The sequence below is a fragment of the Sinocyclocheilus rhinocerous genome, unplaced genomic scaffold (genome assembly GCF_001515625.1).
Source record: "Sinocyclocheilus rhinocerous isolate Xijiao unplaced genomic scaffold, SAMN03320098_v1.1 scaffold36, whole genome shotgun sequence".
Lineage (NCBI taxonomy): Eukaryota > Metazoa > Chordata > Actinopteri > Cypriniformes > Cyprinidae > Sinocyclocheilus > Sinocyclocheilus rhinocerous.
The window spans coordinates 2320826-2338027 of NW_015664459.1; the positions used below are offsets into that span (position 1 = coordinate 2320826).

A 17202-nucleotide genomic window follows, 5' to 3' on the forward strand; every position below is an offset into this window, starting at 1 on the left:
ATTTTATTTTAAAGGTTGCACAAATTAAATTTGTTGTTATTAAATAAAATAATAAGGCATAATATGGCAGCGGTAGTCCCACCTAACATTTAAGAGCCAATCACATTTTTGATAGAACAATGGAAGTTCCAATGTACTGTTAAAAGAGCCAAATACCTTTTTAATAGAGACACTTTCTGTTTGATGTCTCTTAAATTGAGAAACACCAGCGAATGAGCTCAATTTATTTTGCCATGGTTTCAGATTTTTCCCTTATTTTAAAACGTTATTTAACCTCAACATTATTAGATGAATAGAATGTGTACTTACATAACTAGGAACAGCTGAATGAACTAACTAAAGTCATTTCTAAGGGTCAGATCACATCCCTCACTATTTAAAAACACAGGTAGAAATACTGTAGCTCCTCCTTAAAAACTGTCCGTTTTCACTTATTTCACTTCTCTTTTTTTTTACATTAGAGTATCAAAGTACTATGGTATTACCATCTGATATAATCACTGTGTTATGATAGAGGTACTGTCATTTTTGAAAGTGTGTAACAATATTTAATTATTTCTTATGTAGAATGCTTGATCTTTTTATATAACTAGTAAATGTTTTTGTGGAAAGATGTTTTTATGTTGTCTACAAAAAAAATTGAATCATAGGTATCTAAAAAAAATTGGTGTAGGATTTTCTTTAAAAAAATTTCAATCAAAAATTGCTAGTAAATTGAAACATGACATTTTTCTTTCAATAAAATAATTTTATTTCTATTCACAGTTCTCTGCCAGCTCCAGTGCTCTGCTACCTACTTAAGCTATACTTACTACATTCAAATAATTGACATCCCCAAATGCCACCATGCCCATCATCAGCAATGCCAACCATGATTTTAGCAATCTCTCAGTCAGCACAGACGACAGCAGCCTTGACCTGTTTTTCTCAGAAATTCCAGTGACCGAAACCATCAAAGGTGTATACTTTCAACGTGCCCAGCGACTACACAACATCCCGGCCTTCAGAGATGTTGACCACAGTAAACTAGCCCTCATCAATGTTGGAGGAGATTGCTACACTTTTCCTTGGAGCACACTGGAGGAATTCCCACTCACTCGTTTGGGACAGCTGTGTCACTGCAGCAGCCCAGATGATATCGCCCAGCTTTGTGATGATTATGATGAGGCCCGGCGAGAGTTCTTTTTTGACCGCAGCTCGATGGCCTTCCGGGTCATCTTAAACTTCCTGGCTGCAGGTAAACTGAGACTGCTGCGGCAGGTGTGTGCTGTGTCACTGTCTGACGAACTCAACTATTGGGGCATCGACCCTGTTCACATGGAACGCTGCTGTCGGCGCAAGTTGTTGTCCCGTGTGGAGGAAGTAGGAGAGAAGAAAAGGAATGAGGAAGAGAGGAGGCAGAAAAGGCTAGCCCTACAGAGCCCATTAGCACAAGAGAAGGGCTACATCTGGCTCATGAGCCGGCTGCAAGAAATAGTGGAAAACCCTCATTCTGGCTGGCTTGGGAAAACATTTGCCTGTTTCCCAGTGGTCATGATTGCTGTGACAGTTATCAGCTTGTGTATCAGCACCATGCCTGATCACGATAACAGGGTTAGTGCACAAAATCACTATTCAATGTTGGAGGAGATTGCTACACTTTTCCTTGGAGCACACTGGAGGAATTCCCACTCACTCGTTTGGGACAGCTGTGTCACTGCAGCAGCCCAGATGATATCGCCCAGCTTTGTGATGATTATGATGAGGCCCGGCGAGAGTTCTTTTTTGACCGCAGCTCGATGGCCTTCCGGGTCATCTTAAACTTCCTGGCTGCAGGTAAACTGAGACTGCTGCGGCAGGTGTGTGCTGTGTCACTGTCTGACGAACTCAACTATTGGGGCATCGACCCTGTTCACATGGAACGCTGCTGTCGGCGCAAGTTGTTGTCCCGTGTGGAGGAAGTAGGAGAGAAGAAAATGAAAGAGGAAGAGAGGAGGCAGAAAAGGCAAGCCATACAGAAGCCTCTAGCACAAGAGAAGGGCTACATCTGGTTCATGAGCCAGCTGCAAGAAATAGTGGAAAACCCTCATTCTGGCTGGCTTGGGAAAATCTTTGCATGCTTCTCAGTGGTCATGATTGCTGTGACAGTTATCAGCTTGTGTATCAGCACCATGCCTGATCACGATAACAGGGTTAGTGCACAAAATCACTATTTTTATATATACTGTCTTCAGAGGGCATATATTCTGAGGGTCTTCTGTCTTCTATAGTATACCATGATATATATTCTACACCCTTTAAAAATAAAGGTTGATGCCATAAAAGAACCATTTTGGGTTCTCTAGTCTAAAGAACCTTTTGGTGAACAGTTCTAAAAAGAACAGTTTCTTCCTATTGTGAAGAACATAACTTAAAGAACCTATTTCCACTATAAAGAACCTTTTGTGCAATGGAAAGCTTAGGTTTCATGGATGTTAAAAGTTCTTCCTGGAACCATAGATGCCATCAAAAACCTTTATTTTTCAGAGTGTACACCAAATGTCAGAAGAATGCAAAAATATAAGGAATGAATGGGGTCACAATCACTTTTTTTGTATTTCTTCTCACCACTATTCAGCTTTGCATGACCATTACATTTAATACTTTATGTATTTGTGTGTGGAATGTCATGTTTTCAGGTTATTCATCCTTGTGACATACAGTAAAGCCGATAATTTGATAATTTAAGAATGAACTATTTTTGCAGTAGTTTCAACAAAAGGACTATGTTCCAAATAACATTATACCATACTTTTCATATATTGATTCTTATATATATATATATATATATACTGTATATTGTCACGCTACGGTGGAATGAAACACACAAGGAAGATGATGAGCAATGCAAACAGTCTTTAATAAATCCACACAAGGGTAAATCCAAGACAGAACAGACAGGAAACACACGTATGGACTTAGTAGACTGGACAAACACAGACTGCACAGACTAGGGGTTAAATACATGGGATGACAAGGACAAATAACAAGACACACATGAACCAAATGACACAATCAAACATGAGTGAAAACTAGGTCATGGAGCACATAAGGGATGAAAACACAACAAACAGTCCAGGGCTGTGAAATCAGCAACAGCAACACTGGTGGGAGATGAGTACAGTCCAAGGACAACAAGATATGCGAGGCCAGCAATGAACATCAGGGAACATAGAATGGTGATGGCAGGGGAGAAAGACAGTGAAACCTGGAGAGTGGAGGCAGGAACTTGGCAGTTCTGGCTGGAGTCCTCTGGGGCTGGTGGGCAGATAAGAGACCTGAAGAGGAGCTGGATGGATGAAAGAGGATGAAGAGGGGAACCGAGAGGGCAGGGCAGCAAGAGACTGGACAGTGGTGAAGAGGAAGGAATCTGGCGTCCAGAACAGAGGGGGGTGCTGGGGAGCAAAAGCAAGCCATGTTGAGATAACAAGGTAACAAGAGGGGCAGGGTAACAATAGACAATAGAGCAGATGGGATGACAAACACAAACACCATGTGTCAGCCATGTTATCCAGACAAACAAAAGATGCAACGCCAACAAACCCTGAGCTGAAAAGACCAGCACCTTGACAGTAAGCACCCCCCGCCCCTACCAGGAGCAACCCTGTGTGCTCCTGGGACAGAAAAGGAGTAGTCCAAGATGTCCCGAGACAACACCCTCCAAAAGGTAATAGTATCCCCAACCACACCTCCTGGTGTCCAGCAGCCTCCATAGCACAAGAGGATAGGGGAGAGGGAGGGAAGGAGCAGACATAGGTTCAAAGGGGAAGAAATTACAGGCTTGACACGAAACACATGTAAGCCGACACATGAGAGACGCACTTCCGTTGGACCATAGACTTTGGTAATGTGATATGGTCCTAAGAACCTGGGTTCCAGCTTGTGTGCCAGCACCTTAAGGGACAGGTCCTTAGTGGAAAGCCATACCCTCTGCCCACAGACATACTTTGGATAAGAAGTCAGACGACGATCTGCCACCTTGGCATTTTTCCCCGCCTGGAAAAGCACCTTCCTGGCTCTTTCTCATTTGAGTATGCACCACTGGACAAAGGCCTGTGAGCATGGGTGCCTCAGGTTCGTGTGAAGCAAAAAGATGCGGCTGATGACCAACAGACTTTGGAAAGGGGGGGCATACCAGTGGCTGCCACAGGGAGCGTATTGTGGGCATACTCTGCCCAGGTGAGCTGATGGCTTCAGGAAGTGGGATTGTGGGATGCTAGACAGCAAGCATCTGCTCCAAATCCTGATTAGCTTGCTCAGACTGCTTGTTGGTCTGAGGATGGAATCCTGAAGTCAGAATCGCAGAAGCACCGAAAAATGGGAAAAAACTGGGGCCCCTGTCAGAGACCACATCTTTGGGAAGGCCATGAATCTTAAAGACATGATAGTCTACAACCTGAGCAGTTTTTTTTTGCTGAGGGCAATTTGGGAAGGGAAATGAAATGAGCCACCTTTGAAAAATTGTCCACAACTGTCAAAACCATGGAATTGTCCGTGGAGGAAGGGAGGCCAGTGCCAAAGTCCAGGACAATATGGGACCAGGGGTGGGTGGTGATGGGCAGACCAAGAAAGGCTCTACTTCCCCTTTCAGCTGTCGCTACTCATCCAAAACCAGCCTAACTGCGAGCAGCTCCTGGTTACCAACATCATAATTTTGATCTGCTAAGCTCAGGTGGTGAGAGAAGAATGCGCATGGGTGCACCATCCCATGATGAGGGGATAATAAAGAAAGGACCGCCCCAACTCTGACCTCTGAAGCATCAACCTCCATAATGAACTGCAGATCAGGGTCTGGAACAGACAAGACAAGTGTAGATGTGAAACATTTTCATAAAAATCCCCATGTTCCTGCTATGACCACCTAAAAGGTACTTGAGTGTAGGCTAGAACAGTTAATGGGGCAGTGGTCTGACTATAATGCCTAATGATACAGCAATAAAAAATGGCAAACACTAGGAACCGCTGCAGTGCTCTATGAGAGTCAGGGACTGGCCACTCTGAGACAGCCTCACCTTTGTCAGCTTGAAATATGCACTTCTCCACTTTGACATAAAGTTGATTTTCAAGTAGCCTCTGCAGCACCTGTCAGGCATGTTGAGTGTGTGCCTGCAAAGATGGGGAATCAATGTACACAAAGACAAATCGATTATGTCTCTTAGCACATAATTTATCAGGGCCTGGACAGCCGGGGTGTTCGTAAGCCCGAAGGGCATCACCTGAGTGCACAGTAGGGGTGTTAAAGGCCATCTTCCACTCATCCCCTTCCCTTATCCAAACCAAACGGTAGTGATGTTACCTATGACACTGAAGCTTCGAGGCACATGTTGAGAGTGCTGCAGCGATCTTCAGCGAAGCCCCGTATCAGGGCATGTATTAGTTTTACAGAGTCATGTGAATGACAATCACATGCGCAGTTTGCTCTGTGTATTGGAATGTTCGAACCCCCAGATTTACTCAGACTTATTAGATTAAATTTTTTAATTCCCAGTCTGCATGAACAGCTTTGGAAACAGGACCAGGTGGATTTTGCCATGACACGTTGACAGTGTAGGTTGCTGCATGTCAGCTCCACCAGGCCAACAAACAAAGTTGGCAGGTCATGGATGGCAATCTCACTCTGAATATCAGAATTGTGCCCCTCCCTGAAAACATAAAGTTGCTTCATTTCAAGCCAGCGACTGGGTGTTTTAAACACCTTGATAATTTCCTGAAGAAACAGCTTGAATGTGGCACAGTAAGGTGCTTGCCTCTCCCAGATGGTAGTTGCCCACTATCTGGCCCTCCCAGTGAGTAGGGTAACGACGAACTCCACCTTCGCTGCTTCGGTAGCAAAGGTCGAGGGTTACAGGGCAAATGTGATGGCACATTGGAAGAGGAATGGTTGACATGACTTAGGAACCCCATTATAAAGAGGTGGTGTTGGCACTCTGGGTTCCGGAGCCACCTGGGAACGAACAGGAGCAGGCAACAGTAGCCCGGATCTGGTCAGTGGTGGTGGTGGCTGGAATCCTTTGGGACTGGCAGGCAGATAGAAGATCCAAAGAGGAGCATTTTCCTGAATGGAACAGGAAGAGGAGGGGAGCCAGGAGGGCAAGGTGGCAAGAGTCTGGAGAGTGGTGATGGGGAAGAAGGGTTCCAGCAGCCAGAACAGATAGGGGAGCTGGGGAGCCAAAAAATAAATAAATTAATAAATAAAAATAAATAATAATCATGTTTTTTATTGAAAAAATATGATAACTGGAAGCCATTCAGTGTTAAAGGTGCATATCCAAAGCTTAATTGAACTGTTGAAAGGGATTTTGAGTTCTGAAAATTACAGATTATTAACACCAGTGGTTCTCAGCTCTGGTCCTGGACACCCACCGCTCTGCATATTTCGTATGTCTCACTTATCTGACACACTCAATTAATTGAGCTCTCTCCTGATGATCTGAATCAATTGTGTTAAATGAGGAAGACATACAAAATGGGCAGAGCAGTGGGTCCCCAGGGCCAGAATTCAAAGGATTAAAGGTGCACTCATTTTTCTCTCAATAAAGTTTTAATTGAAATAACTAGAAAGGTACAAAATGATTAGTACACTTAAAATAGACTTACAATAGCCTTATAAAAGCTGTATTATTAAAAATGTATCAATTGAAATAATATTAATCTACCAAATTTCTAAAATCTGTTTTTACCTTTATGGTGTACTGACAACCACCTTTAAAACACAGTTGGTAAAGAGAATAAGCTGAGGTAAATACAAATATATACTGTAGTAGGTGCACAGTATTATCATGAAAATACAAAATGCTATCATGGTAAGACATATTTTATGGCACAACAATAAAGTAATTTAAATTAATTTAACAACAAATGTACATAACTAATAAGAAAAAAAGATATAAGAAGAAATGAAAAACCATCAAATGTGAGCTGTCACACAGAGAACTCTGGAAATGTCATCAAGCTGCCTCATTAGGACTGACAGTGTGAGATGTCCCATGACCAGCCAAATACTACACACTTTATCTCAGTAACTGCACCCCCACCCCGCTTTCAATTCTGAATCTGTGTTTCATTACATATTTCCTTTAATAAAGCAAAAATGTCAATGTCAATAGTTACATTGTTTTTTTTTTTGTTTGTTTTTTACAGATTTTGCAGACCATGCTTTAGTAAGTGATGTTAAATCTAAACATTCACCCGATTTCTCCTTATTGTTCTTTTACAGGGTAAATGCTCAGAAAAATGTCGCAACATATTCATAGTGGAAACGGTGTGCGTGGCCTGGTTCTCCATGGAGTTTTTGTTGCGCTTCCTGCAGGCTCAACGCAAACTGCAGTTTGTTCGAAATCCACTTAATATAATAGATGTCATAGCCATTCTACCATACTACATTTCTTTGGTTGTCGATAGCGAAGATGAATCTGAAGAAGCCGAGCTTAATGGTAGCGCTGGTCGTGGATATTTAGATAAGCTGGGTTTAATTCTGCGAGTCATGCGTGCCCTGCGAATCCTGTATGTGATGCGACTGGCACGACACTCACTGGGCCTTCAGACCCTGGGTCTTACAATACAACGGAGTATGCGAGAATTTGGACTCCTGCTTCTCTTCCTCTGTGTGGCTGTAGCTCTATTCTCACCTCTCGTACATTTGGCAGAGAAAGAATTCACAAAGAACAAGCCCACTGGGCCCCACAGCTTTAGCAGCATTCCTGCTTCCTATTGGTGGGCTATCATATCCATGACGACCGTTGGCTACGGTGACATGGTACCACACAGTATACCTGGCCAGGTTGTTGCCTTTAGCAGCATACTGAGTGGTATTCTTATCATGGCTTTTCCAGCTACATCTATCTTCCATGTTTTTTCTCGTTCATACCACGAGCTGAAGCGTGAACATGAAATGATTTGTAAAGAAGAGCGAGCGGCCACCTTGGATGCTAAAGAGGACGCCCAGAGAGTGCTGGAGAGACACTCTTTTTCTTGAGCCAGCAATAAGAGTAATAGTCAAAGCAAGGGCAATGGCACAGCTGCCAGTCAGCCAACATGCTGCAATAACATCTGATCTATTATTTGCATATCTCTTCATACTTTGTTGGATTTATTATTTTCTACATGTGATTTTTAAATCTGTTGGAATGTGATTTCTGTGACAAATCAATAAAATAATTATCTGTACCATTAAAATTACTGAGGTTTTGCATATGATGTGTTCATTTGCCCTTAAACATAAAAATGTGTCTGTGTTTGTGATTATTGTTCCATTTTATACATTTATATTGTGATTGAAATTATTCATTCAGGCCCACACCACATTACCATGAATGATAAGTCGCAGCCTTTTAATTGCAGTTACCTTCAACCTTTTGGTATTTGTGGTTTACATAATTTATTAATCCTTATTTCTGAAAACACAAGCTCAAGCAGCTCAAGAATCTGATAAGCCAAATAATTGGTACCTATTATATGTAATATTTCTATTGGAGAAAAAAAAACATACACTCAATTTAACATCTTTTTAGGCATACTTAAAGTCACTGGTACAATATATAATGAAAGAAAAAAGATAGAAACTACAGTGTGGTTTCAAGAATGTGAATATTTTTGCATGTAGTAGTAAATAACAATGCTTTCGAACATTAAAGGGAATTAAAAAATTTTTTTTCAAGAATATTCAAATGACATTAGAGCACACGAGTATGTTTAGACTTTTCTTTAATTGTACAATGAAGTATGTTGCTTTGTTAAGCCAAATAATAACATGTCAAATAATAAATTGCATACTTGTCATTACTCTCATGTTTGTTATCATCAGTGACAGCTGGCCAACAGAGGGCGATAGGGAGCCGCCCTCGCCTAACCACACACAAAATAATAATTATAGGCCTATTTATAATAAAAAAATGATGAAAAAAGTTGATGTTTTGATATGATATGATATGACATCATCTGTGCAAATATATGCTTTCCCTTTATGTCCCCCTTTAGTGTCTGTTGGCATCTCCTGTGCTTGACTTGTATACATAAACATATATTCTATGTATTTTTGCTGTTGCACCGTATACAGAAATTGTGACTTATTCTTTTTTTTTTATTTACCTTGAAAAAAAAGCTTTGTTTTGTGAAAATCATTCTTAAACTTTATCCGAACTATTAACAATTATCTTTATTTAAAATGTTTCTCAAGTGTTTTTTCTTAAACTTTTACTTTATCTCTTTAGCATTAAATAAAGGAATGTTTGCTAAAACTGTTGTAGCACAGCCATACGTTGAACATTTTCCACCAGCCACCACTGATTATCATGTGGCTTGAATTTTTAAATTTTTTTTCAACATCACTGACCCTTTTTGACTTAAATAATAGCTGAACTTGCTAATGATAATTAGACTACCTCCAGCAGGCTGCTGGCTACTTTTGATTTCCTCACTGTTGACACATTGCAGTTTTTTACATTTCTTTATTTATTTTTGGTCTACTGTGTGACACAAAACTCACAAATGTCATTAAGGTAATGACAATTTACATCCATATATTCAAAACAGTATCAAAATATGGGGACACTTTTTCCCAGTACTTGAAAGGCTAGAAATGCTTCTACACTTTCAAATGTTCTTTATTTAGCTTTACCTTTACTTTCTTTCTCTCATTTTTCCTTTTCATCTATAATAGGTTGTTTATGTATTTGTTCAAAGATTTTGTGCCAAAAGATTTGTGAGTCACTCATGCAGCATTTAAATCTCTTAGACCAGCTTGATAAACTACAGTAAAATAATCTATGATAAAATATGTAAACACATGAATATATGTGTCTTTTGACACACCACCAGCAGATTAGCAGATTTGAGTTTTGTTTACCTTTGATAACCATAGTACAATACCCTGAGATGGTAATGTTTTTATTGTAACCATGGTGTTGTCCTCAGTCGCATATGACAAAAATAATTCCGATCAAACCCTGGAGAGAGACACTGTATTTTTAACATGTTCGTACACATACTGTAGCATTACTAGCCAGTACAATTTATTCTACTTCTAAGATCTCTTAGCATGACCTCATTATCTTTAATTATTATAGGACTACTAATGTGTTGCAAAATCATACGTTAGTTTCTAAGTCAGTGACTGGCTTTGTGTAATTCAGATGATCTTCACTAATGTTTGTGGCATATATCATAGTAGACAATGTTGTTTCCTTCTTATCTCTGATGTGGTAGGGGGGTGGAACTAGTTATGCAAAAAAAGAAGGTTTGTCTCACTCACCTCTTCACACACCATGCACGGTGCTATGCCATGGTAGTGCTTGATAATGCGTATGAAATTCTACAAACAGAGGAAATATGGTGGAAGACTGTGAACAACAAAGGTAAAGCACTGATGCTTCTGTTTTAATTTGTATATTACATTATAAAGACATAACATATGTTTATGTAAGTTACTACCCACATTGTAGGAAATGTACCGTACAGTTAACGATTCAATTTGTAAAATCTTTTTAGAAGTGGCATACAGATTTAGATAAGTTGCAAAACATTAAATATAACTAATAAATCTAACTGAAGATTTTTGATGCTTTTATTAACTGTAGTACCTTATCATATATACCTTGTACAGCATCACTATGTGTATTAATGATAACAAAAGTTTATTTAGATGAATGCATCAATACACAACATGCCAAAAGATAGGTCAAACATTTCTTCTCTTTTTAGTCATGGCCAATCAAGTAGTGGATGCAGATCTCTTCGTTCGTTTTTTATATTCACCATTTTCCTGGTCCTGTTCCTGTGCTACTACATTGTCCCCAATGAACTGTCAGAATCCTGGGCTGTAGCAGTTGGATTATTTCTTCCAGAGAAATTTACCACTAAAATGGTCAACGATTCTCTGAATACAGTGCCAACAGTGACTTCTGTGGAACCGTGGAAGCCTCCGGAGCCATATTGTGTGGCATACCCACACAAGTATAATTTAGTTTTGAATGAGCCAGAGAAGTGCCAGAGGGAAAACCCTTTCGTGGTATTAATGGTACCAGTAGCTCCAAGCAATTCAGCTACTCGGGATGCCATTCGGTCAACTTGGGGATCAGAGAGGTTAGTTGGAGACAAGACCGTGAGCATATTATTTCTGTTGGGTCTCCCCACTTCAGAAGAAAGAGAAACGCTTCAACAAAATTTGCTACGGGAAAGTGAGAAGTATCATGACCTTATACAAAGTGATTTCTGGGACAGTTACTTCAATCTCACCATTAAGACAATGGTAATGCTAGAATGGCTGACTGTTTACTGTCCGAATACCTCCTATGCAATGAAAGTTGACTCTGATGTGTTTCTCAATGTCAAAACCTTAGTCAGTATGCTTCTGTCTACACCAAAGCAGAACTATATGACTGGACTTGTGGCTAGGAATGCAGTGGTACTGAGAGATCCTCATTCTAAATGGTATCTTCCAAAAACTGTTTATGAGCCACCTTTTTATCCACCCTACGCTCTGGGCTTGGGATATGTTTTCACCCTAGACCTGCCAGAGAAACTTGTTAAGGCAGCCCAACGTGTCAAACCGGTTTACATAGAGGATGTATTTCTAGGTCTATGTATGACACATTTAGGAATTGCTCTCACCAATCCACCTGATGGAAGCCTATTCAATGTCTTCCCTGTAGAATACAACCGCTGCCGCTATTCAAAACTCATCGCCACAACGACACGAAGCTTGAGAGACCAAGTGGAGTTTTGGAAGGATTTACAGAGACCTGGTCCATATTGCTAACAACAAATAGTTAAATCTGTGTAATGGTCACATGACTTAAATGTAACAAAGCTTGCCTGTCTTTTTATACATGGACAACCAAAAACAGGCTATAACAAAACCCCGGGTTAATTATGTGTCTTCGGGTTCACACTGCACAATTTCAGCAACAACAATCCACAGTCCTACAATGTGAAACGTGTTTTGACTTAAAATACATCAGCGACGACCTACAGCCAATGAGAGAGCACGATACAGGTCAAGGGAAAGTTCAGTTCAATAAAAAACATTAGCATCCATGGCTTCTGCAAGCAACCAGTCTCTCTTTCATATTCTTTTCTTATTTATTTTTATTTTAAATTTTTCATTGCAAATCAGTGTACAGACAACTTGGATCGAAAGCTTTTTTGCAGCCTAAATTAATAAATCCATTCTCGTAAATACTTGAAGACCTAGATAAGGTAAATAAGATTGAAAAATAAAAACACATTTAAAATGTGAATAAAAACTTGATCTACTCTAGCAACAGATTTTAAAGGTGTTTTTCAGTATTTCTCTCTCTCTCGCTCTCTTTTTTTGTGCTGCTATATATTTGTTTATGATAACCGATTATATTATCAGAACTAATGTCACAATGTTACATGTTGCTATAGTAATAACAATAAATGATGCACAATTTCATGAAACTAACTCTAAACCAAACCTTCATTCTAACATTAACCATATAGTAAGTGCATGTAGTTAATTAATATTACTTGGTACTTAAATGTATAATGTATAACTGTAACAAGGAAACTGTAAAATAAATGGTAACACTTTATTTCGATAGTCCACTTTAGACATTCTATTAACAGTAAGTAACTTTGCAACTACATGTCAACTAGCAGTTAGTAGAATATTAGTAGACTGTCTGCTTAATATCTTCTAACACTTTCTTTGTCAACTTATTCTACAAACCCTAAACCTACCCTAACAGTCTACTCTGAGAATTAGTTGACATGTAGTTGACATGTAGTTACAAAGTTACTTATAGTTAATAGAATGTCTAAAGTGGACTATCGAAATAAAGTGGAACCCCAACTTCTAATGGCTCATAATTTCTGGCACCTTATTTCAATATGAAGGGCCAGGTCAGCTGTTCAGCACTTCCAAAAAAGCTATATACTGCAAGGCCCAACAATAAGGACTGCCCGATGGCCCGGGGCCAGCGTGAAAGAGGCTTGGGACAGTTGATGGATTTGTCACAAGTTTATCATTTACACTTCTTTTTAAGCCTTGCCAATTTAAACATTCAAGTGATTTTAAACCATTCAAGCGCAAGACGCTACACAAGACAACTCCATTCAGTGCTCGTGACTGTGTTCTCTGTGTACAGCACGCACACAGACAGCCGCGTCTCAACGCGCAAGCCTCTAATTCCTTTTTCGCGTCTTCTTGTGATGTAATGGTCAAATACACATTGCCAGTTTGAATATTCCAGTAATTTTAAAGCATTCAAGCACAAGAAGACGCGAATAACAACTTTTAGTGTGTTCTGCGTGCACAGCACACATATAGAGCTACGTCTCAGGCAACGTTTGAGCACCGAATTGACTTTCTTTCCACTTCTCCTTGCCCTTGATCGGACATATATATATATACAGGGCTGTACGTTAACTTTTTTTTCACATAGCACTGGTGCTACAGAGGTTGAAAGTTTTGTAGCACAAGCCAAAAAGTTGTAGCACAAGTATAAAACGTCTGTTATCATGTCTGAAAACAAACACAAGTAATGGAGTTCATCACTTAAACAGGCACTGATGTTCCATACAGAGCACAAAAAATACAAAAAATTGTTTTTAGACAAAGTTTTTTCTTAATTTGCTAAAAAATGAACATGCAAAACTGTATCGCACACGTGCTACAGTGGTAAATTTATTCATCGCACAGACCAGTTTTTTCGTAGCACGTGCGACATATATGTCGCACTGTACAGCCCTGATATATATATATATATATATATAAAAAGTGTGTCAAAATAACGTCTTGTTGAGTATGCGCAAAAAATGACTTAAGTAAACAAAAGAAATTCGATGTGCATCACTATATTGTATCCGTGCATGGTTTCTTACAGAGGCCGCGACTAATTTACCAGCTGCTGTCGATGTCCTTAATGTTAATCAAAAAAAAAAAGAAAGAAAAAGAAAATCACTCACTGCTCGCTCTTGACTGAATAACTTTTGTAGCTTTAACAATGAATGATCTTTATTAATTTATAGAGGAAATAAATTCAATGTTATTTTACATTTGATTATTCAGTTTCTGTTTTTGAACACCTGAAAACCTAAAAACCCTAAAGCCTCTTTAATTTGTATCTTTGTTCTGTTTATTTGTGCTATTGCTTGTAATTTGTTCATTTGTTCTTATTTACTGACTTTTCACTTGTCTTTAATAATGCTTGAACTATTTTTGTTAGGCTAGTAGTTTTTGCTGTGGTATCAAAATTGGAATCATGAACTGTAAAATTTAACTGGTATCTAAATCTTTGATATCATATAAGCCTGTTTATTAAAATACAAGATAACATGGGCAAAAAAAAAAAACTATGATAGCAACAACTTTTTTTATTTTTTTTTATAGCAGGGCCAGTGAAAATGTTTGCAGGGCAAGTAAAAACTGAACCACCAGTAGAAAAAATCCTTAGCCTTGTGCCCTGTACTGTATGCAAAGAAGAGGTCATTGCTTAGGCTAAGGCATTTGTTAAACAAAATGTATTGGTTTTGAAAACAAAGTGATGACATTTATAAAGCTTTCAATGACTAAAGTATATTTAAAGTGTTTGTTAATATTTGTGGAAAATAAAAATAAACAGATAGATGCAAAGGATTTTAAGATTTTAAGGTGACTTTTCATTCATGAGTTAAATTCCAATTTAATGCTAATTTTAGACAATTAGTTGTAAACATATTTTCACAGGCTTACTCTGATTATGGGATTGTACGGTTTTATGGTCATTTTAGTTGTGCAGTCTCTTTGGACAATTTTTAATACTTTAATAATTTACCATCTGACCAAAAAATTCAAAGACTCTGTGTACTGTGTACTAGATCAAGAGATGACGTTCATGAAAATTATGTTCATGTTTAAATATCAATGTCTCACACAAATAGCAATTAGATGCTATTTACACTAAGTGAAAATAGCATATTTTCTTAGCGATAGATGTTATTTACACTAAGTGCAGATAGCAATAGATTCTATTTACACTATGTTAAAATAGCAGGATTTTCTGCTATTTATACTACTTATTGCAAATAGTGGCAATTATCTGCACCTCAGTATTATTGTACATTATAAAACAGTATGCAGCAATAACGTATTGAGTGTAAATTATCATTTTAATTCAAAATATAGCTGCAAGCAGCAATTACGGGGCCAAGCACTCCAGAGGCAAAATATTGACACACACAAAGTTTGTTGTCATTATGTCAAAGCTTTGCAGAGATAAAGCCTCAGAGTCATTTTGGCATCATGCCTTAAATTTGTAGTGGCACTGTTTCGTCTATTGACACAAAATCCATAACTTTTTGTCAGCACAGTCTGAAGATGATTTGACTCGATTTTGGTGAAAATTGGACAAACGGTTGAGGAGGAGTTCGAAAAAGTATATTTTCAACATGAATCAAAATGGCGGACAGGAAGTTCAGCCAATTATGGCAAAATCAGTATCGATGTTCTCGGCATGATCCAAGGAATCTATCAATATCAGTCTCATTACAATGTAAGCAAAAGTTATTAGCATTTTCAGCAATTTCATTATAACTTTTGGCCACAAGGTGGCACTGCCCCCAAACTTTTTGAGTACCATCAGGGCATGGTGTCGAAGATGCATACCGAGTTTCGTAACGATAAGTCAATGCGTTCATAAAATATTGCATAATATGACAAAATTCAAAATGGCCGACACCCAAAATGGCTGACATGGGAAAATTGGATATGGTTTGACTCAGCATGCTCCACCGAATCTAAAGAGACAATTTTTGGCCAAACTATTCAGAAGTTATAAGCAAAAATAGCCATTTTTCATATCTCTTGACCACTAGGTAGCACTTTGCCGAAACACTGCATGTAGCCTCAGGTCATGCTTGTTATAACACACACCAAGTTTGGTCTCAATATGCCAAACCGTTGCGGAGATATAGCCTCACATCCATTTCTGTGTGCTTTCCGTAGAATTAGTTTGCGTGTTATTCGAGAACGGTTGGACGAATCAACTTGAGTTCTATAACTTTTTGCCAGCATGGTCTGAAGATGATCTGAGCCAATTTTGGTGAAAATCGGACGAACCTAGGACGAGTTCGAAAAAGTAGGTTTTACGAACAATTACAAATAGCGGAAAAAACTAAACCTTACGATTTTAGAATTTTAGTGTTCCATCGACTCGGCATGAATTTTCCTTCTGTGTCTTACAGTTCAAAAGTTATTAGCATAAACATGAGTGAAAATTTGGACAAGTGGTGGCGCTAGAGAGTTTGAGTTAGAGACTCCAAATTTGCTGTGGTTAATGTTGAGACTGTGCTCTATCAGTGCGCCAAATTTCAAAACTTTCCCACAAGCGATTCTATGGGCTGCCATAGACTTCCAGAGCGGAAGAAGAAGAAAAAGAATGCCAATGGATACAATAGGTGCCATCGCACCTTCGGTGCTTGGCCCCTAATTATTAAATGGATGCCACCTTATTGGGACAACAAAGCCCTCCCTACACCTCCCCTATCCCTACCCGATACTTTATTTTCAACTTTTTGATTATTTCCTTCATTTTTATTGAAAATAAATGGCTTTCCGATGTGATATGAGATTTGAAAAGTGAGAAAAAAAAGTTTGGTAAAAGGCGGATTTGAACCCGGGTCGATCGCGTCAAAAAGACTACGGTACATGCTTTACCATCTACAACACTAGAGCTAATGATTGCTTGCCATTGTTTATAGTGTTGACCATCTCTATCACACGTTTGTGGGTGGAGCTAGTGTAAATTGTCTCTGCCAACAACGGGCTATTTGCACTTAGTGTAAATAGACACTCCGCTTTGGATTTTGGGGGAAGCCAATGTGAGAACATGCAAACTCTGCAAAGAAAGGTCCTCTGGTTCAGCCAGGACTCAAAACAGTGACCTTCTTGATGTGAGGCGACAGTGCTACTAGTCACCCTTTATTGACTGATAATAACTTTTAGTATTTAGCGGTAGTTGTTAGGAAGAATGTAAATGCTTTCTCACACTACTGGATTTCCTAGTAAGATACTGGTGAGTCAGGAGCAAGTCCTGACAGGAAAAACTATGAAGTCTTAAACTATGAACTGTTTAATATAATAAAATACATTCACAGGTCTTTCATGAATGATTTATTTTGTGTCTGTCATGTGACAAATGATGGTGAACTGGTCATTTATGTTTCTAATCATTGGCTGCATTA

The 17202-nt window shown here is 38.9% G+C and overlaps 2 protein-coding genes across 2 annotated transcripts; both read left to right on the forward strand.

Moving 5' to 3' along the window:
- The first annotated feature begins 464 nt into the window (after positions 1–464).
- On the forward strand, positions 465–8176 carry kcng4b (potassium voltage-gated channel, subfamily G, member 4b). The gene is made up of 4 exons (XM_016540842.1): positions 465–478; positions 766–1476; positions 1599–2171; positions 7235–8176. The coding sequence occupies exons 2-4, from the start codon at positions 847–849 to the stop codon at positions 7991–7993; spliced, it is 1962 nt and encodes a 653-aa protein (XP_016396328.1). The 5' UTR covers positions 465–478; positions 766–846; the 3' UTR covers positions 7994–8176.
- A 2168-nt stretch (positions 8177–10344) lies between these two features.
- LOC107730112 (beta-1,3-galactosyltransferase 2) lies at positions 10345–12016 on the forward strand. The gene is made up of 2 exons (XM_016540843.1): positions 10345–10370; positions 10717–12016. The coding sequence occupies exons 1-2, from the start codon at positions 10345–10347 to the stop codon at positions 11771–11773; spliced, it is 1083 nt and encodes a 360-aa protein (XP_016396329.1). The 3' UTR covers positions 11774–12016.
- Positions 12017–17202: the final 5186 nt, after the last annotated feature.

What these genes read in the sequence shown, in the direction of transcription:
- LOC107730112 (XM_016540843.1), top strand. Translation starts at nt 10,345, where the DNA reads ATGGTGGAAGACTGTGAACAACAAAG. An exon ending in GAAGACTGTGAACAACAAAG is followed by an intron (nt 10,371 to 10,716) that starts GTAAAGCACTGA and finishes TTCTCTTTTTAG; the next exon opens with TCATGGCCAATCAAGTAGTG.
- kcng4b (XM_016540842.1), top strand. Translation starts at nt 847, where the DNA reads ATGCCCATCATCAGCAATGCCAACCATGATTTTAGCAATCTCTCAGTC. An exon ending in TGAGCCGGCTGCAAGAAATA is followed by an intron (nt 1,477 to 1,598) that starts GTGGAAAACCCT and finishes TAACAGGGTTAG; the next exon opens with TGCACAAAATCACTATTCAA. An exon ending in TGCCTGATCACGATAACAGG is followed by an intron (nt 2,172 to 7,234) that starts GTTAGTGCACAA and finishes GTTCTTTTACAG; the next exon opens with GGTAAATGCTCAGAAAAATG.